The 10,638-nt window shown below is 41.7% G+C and overlaps 2 protein-coding genes across 2 annotated transcripts; both read right to left on the minus strand.

The window, feature by feature from the left end:
* Positions 1-1,090: 1,090 nt before the first annotated feature.
* On the minus strand, positions 1,091-2,657 carry LOC138871698 (uncharacterized). Its single transcript, XM_070149593.1, has 3 exons — positions 2,441-2,657; positions 1,647-1,821; positions 1,091-1,559 (listed from the first exon to the last, which is right to left on the minus strand). The coding sequence occupies exons 1-3, from the start codon at positions 2,655-2,657 to the stop codon at positions 1,091-1,093; spliced, it is 861 nt and encodes a 286-aa protein (XP_070005694.1).
* A 6,874-nt stretch (positions 2,658-9,531) lies between these two features.
* LOC138871699 (uncharacterized) lies at positions 9,532-10,140 on the minus strand. Its single transcript, XM_070149596.1, has one exon. It carries the CDS (start codon positions 10,138-10,140, stop codon positions 9,532-9,534), a length of 609 nt encoding a protein of 202 aa, XP_070005697.1.
* Positions 10,141-10,638: the final 498 nt, after the last annotated feature.

The raw sequence follows: 10,638 nt of genomic DNA on the forward strand, positions 1-10,638 counted from the left end.
ATCTCAACTGACGAGCCTGCGGTCTAGAATAGCTACCGGCTCCTCCTCGTAGGTCAAATCCTTGTCCAACTGGACAATGCTGAAGTCTAACAAGTGGGATAGATCACCGTGATACTTACGAAGCATGGACACATGAAACACTGGATGGACCGCTGATAATCCAAGTGGCAATGCAAGTCTGTTGGTCGCCTCTCCCACTCACTCAAGAATCTCAAAAGGCCCGATCTATCTAGGGCTCAACTTTCCCTTCTTTCCAAACCTCATTACACCCTTCATGGGTGACACACGGAGAAACACTCTCTCTCCAACCATGAAATGCAACATCATGGACCTTACGATCAACATAAATCTTCTGCTTGGACTAAGTTGTGCGAAGTCTATCCTGAATGATCTTGACCTTATCCAAGGCATCCTGTACTAAATTTATACCCAACAACTGAGCCTCTCCCAGCTCAAACTATCCGACCGGCGATCGATAATGTCTATTATATAATGCCTCATAGGGAGCCATCTAGATGCTCGACTAATAACTGTTGTTGTAGGCAAACTCTGCAAGTGGCAAGAACTGATCCCATGAGCCTCCGAAGTCAATAACACAAGTGCAGAGCATTTCCTCCAATATCTAAATAGTGCGCACGGACTACCCGTCCGCTTGAGGAAGAAATGTTGTGCTCAACTCAACCTGCGTGCCCAACTCACGTTGTACTGTCCTCTAGAAATACGAGGTAAATTGCGTACCTCGATCAGAAATGATAGACATGGGCACACCGTGAAGACAAATGATCTTACGGATATAAATCTCTGCCAACCTCTCTGATGAATAGGAAACTGCTACAAGAAAGAAATACGCTGACTTGGTCAGCCTGTCCACCATGACCCAAACTGCGTCAAACTTCCTCTGAGTCTGTGGGAGTCCAACAACGAAATCCGTAGTGATACGCTCCCACTTCTACTCAAGAATCTCCATCTTCTGAAGCAAACCACCAGGTCTTTGATGATCGTACTTTACTTGCTAAAAATTTATACACCGCGCTACATATGCAATTCTATCCCTCTTCATCCTCTTCTATCAATAGTGTTGCCGCATGTTCTAATACATCTTGGCGGCGCACGGGTGAATAGAATATCGGGAACTGTGGGCCTCCTCTAGAATCAGATCATAAAGTCCATCCACATTAGGCATGCAAACATGACCCTGCATCCTCAAAACTCCATCATATCCAACCGTAACCTCTTTGGCATCGCCGTGCCACACTGTACCCCTAAGGACAAGCAAATGAGGTTCATCATACTGTTGCTCCATGATGCGCTCAACCAATAAAGACCAAGCAACCGTATAAGCTAAAATACGACTGGGCTCAAAAACATCCAACCTCACAAACTGATTGGCTAAGGCCTGAACATCTAATGCGGGCGGTCTCTCACCGATTGGAATGTACGCAAGGTTGCCCATACTCACTGACTTCCTACTCAAAGCATTGGCCACCACATTGGCCTTCCAGGGATGATACAAGATGGTGATATCATAGTCTTTCAATAGTTCCAACCACTTTCTCTGCCTAAAATTGAGCTCCTTTTACTTGAACAATTACTACAAATTTCGATGATCTGTGAACACCTCACACGACACGCCAAAAAGATAGTGCCTCCAAATCTTCAACGCATGAACAATGGCTGCCAGCTCTAAGTCATGAACAGGATAATTCTTCTCGTGAACCTTCAGCTTCCGCGATGCATATGAAATCACACTGCCATCCTGTATCAATAGCGCACCAAGTCCAATATGAAATGCATCACAATATGCTGTATAAGGGCCTAAACCTGTGGGCAACACCAACACTAGCGCCGTAGTCAAAGCAGTCTTGAGCTTCTAAAAGCTCGCCTCACACTCGTCTGACCATCTGAACGAGGCACCCTTCTGGGTGAACCTGGTCAACGGGGCTGCTATAGATGAACACTTCTCCACAAATAGATGGTAATAACCCGCCAATCCCAAGAAACTCTGGATCTCTATAGCTGATGTGGGTCTAGGCCAGTTCTTGACTGCCTCAATCTTCTTAGGATCCACCTGAATACCATCTACCAACACAACATGCCCCAAGAAAGCGACTGAGCTCAACCAAAACTTGCATTTTGAAAACTTAACATATAAGTGGTTGTCTCTTAGAGTCTGAAGAACGATCCGAATATGCTACTCAAGCTCCTCTCGATTGCGGGATAGATAAAGATAAACAAATCATAAAGGAATCCAAGTAAGGCTTAAACACCTGGTTCATCAAATCCATAAATGTTGCTGGGGCATTTCTCAGCCCAAAATGCATCACTAGGAACTCATAATGCCCATACCGAGTCCGAAAAGTAGTTTTAGGGACATCGAATGCCCTAATCCTCAACTGATGGTAGTGAGACTTCAAATCGATCTTTGAAAACACTTTGGTACCCTGAAGCTGATCAAATACGTCGTCAATACTTAGCAATGGATACTTGTTCTTGATGGTGACTTTGTTCAACTGTCGATAATCTATGCACATCGATCCATCTTTCTTCTTCACAGACAACATATGCGCACCCCAGGGCGAGACACTAGGTCTAATGAAGCCCTTATCAAGTAAGTCTTGCAATTGTTCTTTCAATTCTTTCAACTCTGGCGGGGCCATACGGTATGGTGAAATAGAAATGGACTAAGAGCCCGGAACCAAGTCAATACAGAAGTCAATATCCCTGTCAGGTGGCATCCCCGACAGATCTATAGGAAACACCTATGGAAACTCATGAACGATCGATACTGAATCCATGGAAGGAACCTCAGCACTAGAATCACGGACATAAGCCAAATAAGCTAGACACCTCTTCTTGACCATACGCCGAGCCTTCATATACGAGATAACCCTGCTGGTAGAATGACCAGGAGTCCCTCTCCACTTTAATTAAGGCAACCCCAGCAAGGCTAAGGTTACTATCTTGGCGTGACTGTCCAATATAGCATGATAAGGTGACAACCAATCAATCCCTAAAATGACATCAAAATCTACCATATCGAGAAGTAGGAGATCTACACGAGTCTCAAGACTCCCAATCGTAACCACACACGAACGATAAACACGATCTACAACAATAACATCTACCAGAGGTGCTGAAACATACATGGGAGAACTCAAGGAATCACGAGGAACAACCAAATATGAAGCAAAATAGGATGACATATACGAATAAGTAGAACCCGGATCAAATAGAACTGAGGCATCTCTACTGCAAATTGAAACCATACCTGTGATAACTGCGTCAGATGACTCAGCCTCCGTCCTTATTGGAAAAGCATAACATCGAGGCTGGGGCCCACCACTCTAAACTACATCTCGAGGACGACCCCTGGATGGATGGCCTCCACCTTTAGCGGCTTGACCTCCACCTCTAATGCCCCAACCTCCACCTATAGCTCTCTGACCCCTACCTCTAGCTGGCTAGGCGGGAGATGAAGCACCTGGTGCCGGAACTATGGCACGAGAACCTTGATGCTAGGAACTGCTCGATATTCAAGGGAAAAATCTAGCAATGTGCCTCGGATCACCATGAGTATAACAAGACCTCGGCTGCTGAGACTTCTGACCCTAAAACTGACCCTGTCAGCCCGAATAACCACCCTGAAAACTCTGGAGCGAAGGTGCACTAATAGGAGCTGGTGGTGCACTGTAGGCTAGCTGATCGAAATAATACATATGAGGGCCACGACCACCTGAAGCACTGTGAGAAGCCTGGAGTGATGAATGAAACGGCCTAGGAGGATGGCCTCTACCAAAAGTACCCCTGCCTCCAGATGAGGCACCATTAAACCCACCAAAATGACGAGGTCTCTTGTCAGATCCCTGACCACTCCATTGAGCTAAAACCATCTCGAATCGCCTGGCAACATTGGCAGCCGCCTAAAAAGAAATCTCACTCCCAGTCTCCTTTGTCATCTGCAACTTGATAGGCTGAGCAAGTCCCTCAATAAACCACCTCACCCTCTCTCGATAGGAAGAAGAATAAAATAGCATGACGAGCCAGGTCCACAAATCGAGTCTCGTATTGAGAAACAGACATAGAGCCCTATTGAAGACGCTCGAACTACCTCTGATAGTCCTCTCTCTAAGTGATAGGAAGGAAATTCTTGAGGAATAGCTGAGAGAACTGGTCCCAAGTAAAAGCAGGCGACCTAGCTGGTCTGGTCAACATATAATCCCTTCACCATCTTTTGGCAGAACCGTCAAATGGAATGCAGCAAAATCAACCCCATTGGTCTCCACTATGCCCATGTTTCGTAGCACCTCATGACAGTTGTCAAGATAATCCTGGGGGTCCTCTGAAGATGCACCACTGAAGTGAACTGGAAAGAGCTTGGTAAACCTATCCAACCTTCATAAAACATCAGCAAACATAGCTGATCTATCAATGGCCGGTGTCGTAACACCTGGCTGAACTACCCCAACTGGTTGGGCTGCTGGAGTCTAAAATTGGGGAGTCATCTGCTCCGGAGTGTGAGTAGCGGGAGTCTGTGCTCCTCCCCAGCCTGGGAGATGACTGGTTCCATAGGGAATGTGCCAGTCTGGGCTACACTCTTCATAAGGCCCACTAAACGGGCCAAGGCATCCTGAAGCACTGGGTGGCAATGAACCCCTCCGGGACATGAGCTAGTCCTGCTGGAATAGTTTGGGCTGGAACCTCTTCGCCAAACTCAACCTGAGGCCCCACTGCTGGTGCTACTACTCGAGCTCGGGGCTGAGCTCTACCCTTGCCTCGACATATGGCACAACCTCGGCCTCGACCTCTACCCCTCGTAGGAGCTACCACTAGGGACTCTGGCTGCTGCTCAACTGAAGACACAGTACGTGTTCTCACCATTTGCGAAGGACAAGAGTAGAAGAGTTCGATTAGCACAGAGAGAACAAAATCGCACAACAGAGAAGAATAGAAGTGAAATTGTTCCTAAACTCTATAGCCTCTAGGAGATAAGTACAGACGTCTCTGTACCGATCCCCCAGACTCTACTAAGCCTGTTCGTGAATTGTGAGACCTAGACAATCAAGTACTTTGATACCAACTTGTCACGACCCGGAATTCCTACCGTCGAGACCGTGATGATGCCTAACGTTTCACTTACTAGGCAAGCCAACGTTAGAGATCATTAAGCCAAATTCTTAAGTTTTTCAGTGATACACATCAAATAAGCCAAAACAAGGTAAAAAGAAAAGTACGGAAATCCATAACAACTTTAATACTTATACACAACTACCCAAAATCTGATGTCACAATCCACGAACTACTAAGATTTAGCTACAAGTAAGGTGTCTGAAGAAAATACAATTATTTTCGATACAAATGAAACGGTAAAGAAAATACATAGAAGGGGACGCCAAGGCCAGTAGATGCCAATAGGACTACATTGGGTCTCCAAACAGATCAAGCCAGCAGCTAGACTCAGGGTCAACTCGGCCCGGTACCAAATCAGCACAAAAAGTATAGAGTGCAATATTAGTACAACTGACCCCATATATTGGTAAGTGTCGAGTCTAACCTTGGCGAAGTAGTGACGAGGCTAAGACAAGACACATTCATAAACCTATGAAGTTAAACAATATATGAGCACAATAACAACTAATAGAAGATGAACAGATAATAACGGGAGGGGAAATATGCTAAGGGGAGTATAAGATAAAGAAAACTGTAACAGTAAAGAAATCGCAGCAGACAATATGCTTTGCACCAGTAAAGTATTAAACACAGTAAGGACAAGTGCACGGCATCACCCTTCGTGCTTTTACTCTCAACCTCACGATAATAATTAACAGAAATGGTACGGCATCACCCTTCATGCATTAACTCTCATCCTCACATACACAAAAGAAACGGCACGTCATCACCTTCGTGCATTAACACTCATATATCATGGCACGGCATCACCCTTCGTGCATTAACTGTCACTCACAAAATATTGCACGACATCACCCTTCGTGCTTTAACACTCTCCCTCACCAAAACAATGAACAATAACAACATAGAGATAGAAATATCAAGAACCAGTCTTACTTAAACATTTAGTTCCACAACCCCAACCTCAACATTGAGTCAATACTCAATTAATACCAAATTCTGTAAAATATGATAAGAGTTGCTCAACATAACGAATAGCTAGTCTTAGCATGAACAATATGATCAAAGAATACAACAATTACAAGAATAAGACTCACCCGCATGCTATGACTCGATAACACCGCATAAGTGCTCGTCACTTCACCTATACATTGTACTCAACATCCAAACACATAGCAAATAGGAAAATAACACCTAATCCCTCAAGCCAAGGTTAACCACGACGCTTACCTCGCTCCAACGGCCAATCTCAAAGCTCAATCACATCTTTTCCCTTCACACAAGCCTCCGGACCAATAGAATCTAGCAAATTACCAACCAACTGATTCAAATTAAGCCTTGGGAACTACTCACGATTGCAAACAATTCAATTTAGGCCATTTTTGAAAAAGTCAATGAAAGTCAACACCTAGGCCCCCTTGGTCCAAACCCAAAATTCGAACCAAAATCCGATTACCAATGTACCCCCGAACCCGGATATATAATTGATTTTAGAATTCGACCTCAATTTGAGGTCAAAATCCCCAAATTTCGAAATTCCTAGTTTCTACCCAAAAAAACCCCAATTTCACCATGAAAACCTTAGATTTTTGGTTGAAAAAGTAGTGAAAGATTGAAAGAAATTAGTTTAAGATCATTTATCAATAATTTGGGGAAGAAAAGTTTTTTGAAAAATCGCCTCATGTGGTTTAGGTTTTGAAAATTTGGAAAATGAATGAAAAATCTCGTCTAAGTCATCTTTTGTTCAGCTGCAAGTATCACATTTGCGAACAAAACTTCGTATTTGTGAATGAACAATGTTTTTGAAATTGCCATAAATGGTTCGCAATTGAGAATGACCAGTGTTTTCGCAATTGCCATAAAAGGTTCGCAATTGCGAATGAATAGTGTTGCACCAGAAACCAGCAAAACCCAAACTTCTCCGAAATGATCCGAAACCACCCCAAAACTCATCTGGAACCTCCCCGACATAAGCCATATATGAATTTCAACCATAAAACATGCTACGGACCTGCTCGCACACTCAAAACACTGAAAAGAGGTCGTCTTAACACGATATTGACCATGGTCAAACTCCCAAATTTCTTAACATTACTAGTCTCTCAATCAAAGATCCAAAAATACACCCAAGCCCCTCGAGACTCCAAACCAAAAGTGCACACCAATCTAAAAATATCATACGAACTTGCTCGCACGATCAAATAGCTAAAATAACACCTAGAACTACGAATTGAACACCAAATCAAATGAAATTTTCAAGAAAGCTTTGAAATCTCTATTTTCTCAATCGGACGTTTGAATCATGTCAAACCAATTTCTTTTCTCACCAAAATTCACAGGCAAGTTATAAATATTGTTTTGGACCTGTAGCGGGCCCGGAACCAAAATACGAACCCGATGCCAACGAGATGAAACATCAATACTTTCTTAAAAATAAATAAATTTTCAGACTTTCAATTTTCAACAAAAATTCATAACTCGGTCTAGGGACCTCTGAATCCGATTCCGGGCATACGTCTAGGTCTCATATTTCGATAGGGACCCACCAAGACTGTCAAAATATGAGTCTGGTTCTGTTTACCAAAAATATTAGCCGAAGTCAACTCAAATAAAGTTTTAAACAAAATTCCTTATTTTTATCAACTTTCAACATAAACACTTTTCGAAAATATGCTCGAACTGCACACGCAAATCGAGGAGGGTAAAAATGAGATTTGTAAGGCATAAAAGAGCAGAATTGAGTTCTAAAACATCAGATGACCTTTCGGGTCATCACAAAGGTTCTAGTTTGCTCCTATTATAATCATGGATGTGAACAAAAGTAGTACACCCAAATACTTTTAATGGAAAATCAATAACTAGCCTAGATATAGTAAATTTCTCTTTGAATAGACTAAAGGGAGTTCTAAAACTTAGGGCTTTATATGGCATCGTATTTATCAAATAGGTGGCAGTCAAAAGAGCTTCTCCACATAAATATTGTGGAGCACTACTAGTAAACAATAAGGCTCTAGTTACTTTTAATAAATGTTTATTTTTTCTCTCGACAACCCCATTTTGAAAGGAAAATCTTAATTGCTCATTAAAAAACTCCCGGCCATTGTCACTCCTAAAAATCTGGATTTTCTTTTGAAATTGTGTTTCAATCATAGCATAAAACATTTTGAACACAATTTTTACCTCTGTTTTATCTTTTAAAAGATAAACTCAGCTTAGTCTAGTGTGATCATCAATAAAACACACAAACTATTATTTTTCACTATTTTTCAAAACCCTAGATGGTCCCCAAACATCACTATGGATAAGCTTAAATGGTTTTGAGGCATGATATTTATAAGAGGGAAAAATAGAACGACGATGTCTAACCATTTCATAGAATTCACACTGAAAAATAGAAGGACTCTTATTCATGAACAATTGAGGTAACAAAAGATTTAATTAATAAAAATTAGGATGACCAAGCCTATAATGCCAAAGCATAATCTTATTCTCAATAAAAATGGAGTTCAAATAAATAGTATTTTTGTTTACTGAATTATTTCCATCCTCCAGGAAATAGAGACCTCCAGACTATTTAGCACTGCCAATCATCCTCCCCGAGACCTTGTTCTGAAATTCACAAGAAAAAGCGTAAAATAATTCACGACAATTAAGCGATTGGGTTAATTTGGCAATAGACACAAGATTACAGGTCAAATTTGAAACATGAAGGACATCAAAGAGGATCAAGGAAGGAGTAAGTTTGATATTTCCCTTTCCAGCAACTGCTGAAAAAGATCCATCAGCAATTCGAACCTTTTTGTTCCCTACACAAGGTGAGTAAGTAGAGAACAAATGGGGATTTCCTATCATATGGTCACTAGCTCCTGAATCGATGATCCAGAAGTTCAAACCATTTGAGTTAGTACTCAGATAAACAGACGATGCAATACCTGATTGGGTAAAAGACCAAGAGAGATTAGAAGGACTTGGTTTACTGGTTTGGAGTTGATTCTGAAGAAGCTTGTGCAAGAGCTCTAATTGCTCCTTTGTGAATGGAGACGCCTCTGAAGAAGATTGTTGCCCCTTCTCTTCACTGATTGTTTGGAATGCATGGATGCCACGGTTGTCAACTCCCTTTTTCTTCCAGTTAGGAGGCTTCCTATGAATTTTTCAACATGTTTTGCGAGTGTGCCAATGCTTTTTACAGAAATCACACCAAGTTTTCTTCTTCTTGCCATCATCTCCTTTTGCAACCACCAGTGCCGAAGAATCTATTGTTTTTGAATTCAGATTAGGATCTAATTTCAACATGGCATTCCTTCTGGTTTCTTCTCTTCTTATTTCCGAGAAAGTCTCACGCAAAGATGGCAAAGTTTTTTTCCCGAGAATTCGAGATCTTACTTCATCAAATTCTCGGTTTAATCATACTAGAAATAGATAAACTCTCTCATTTTCTTCTTTTTTCATTGCTTTCACACTATCCGTCGGACACTCCCACTCATCATTGTAGCATTGATCTAATTCTTTCCATAATGAAACCATTTCATTGTCATAGATGGTCACTTCTCTCTCTCCCTGTCTAGCCTTCCAAAGCTTAATTTTTAATTCAAAAATTTGAGAAGCATTTCCAACGTCCGAATATGTTTCTTTAACAGCCTCCCATACATCCCTAGCAGTGGGCAAAAATAAATATGTCTTACCTATTGCTGGTTCCATAGAGTTTAGAAGCCACGCGATCACTAATGAGTTCTCGGACCTCCAAGCCTTCATTTTTGGATCTCCAACTTCAGGTTTTCTGATTTCACCGGTCAAGTGCCCAAGTTTTCCTCTGCCATCAATGGCTAACCGGATAGATTGTGCCCACTCCAGATAATTTTTTCCATTCAACCTATGAGACGTTAGTTGAAAGGATAAATGAGAAGAATCATTGTTTTGATTCATGGTTGTCTCAAGTGGGACCGCACTAATAGGACTCTCGGCTTCTGTTGTTGCCGCTGGGATTCTTTGCCCAGTAAAGGTTGTTTTCGCCATGAACAAAAGGAAAAGAAAAAGGTTGAAAGAAGCTACTGCTCTGATACCATGCTAGTTTTGGTATCGAAATAGTATGTATTATTCTGTCAAGGAATACACAATTTATAGAGAAAAACAAATCAATAAAAAAGGAAATAATGAGTCCGAAACCTAAATGTTGTGGTTTTGGACTCAAAGTACGTTTCTAATGCTAAAAAAAGTTACATTTCTATCTATAATGCGGTATTACCCCGCGCTATATTTTAATAGTGTTTCAGTCGTTAAATTATAGCACGGTGTAATACTGCGTTATATATAGCGTTGTGTAATACCGTGCGACAACCTTTCATTAAAAAACCCTCATTCTTCCCCAACGATAGAACCAGACTTCCCCCATTTTTTAAAAAAAAGCAGCGGTCCCCCCTATTTTTCTCCAAAAAAATCTGAGTGGACCCCACCCGTCACACAGAAAGATAAGATTGTAGGTCCTACATCCTACCCAAACCTTCTATTGTTGTG

Source organism: Nicotiana sylvestris, chromosome 6, assembly GCF_000393655.2.
Source record: "Nicotiana sylvestris chromosome 6, ASM39365v2, whole genome shotgun sequence".
NCBI classification, from domain to species: domain Eukaryota; kingdom Viridiplantae; phylum Streptophyta; class Magnoliopsida; order Solanales; family Solanaceae; genus Nicotiana; species Nicotiana sylvestris.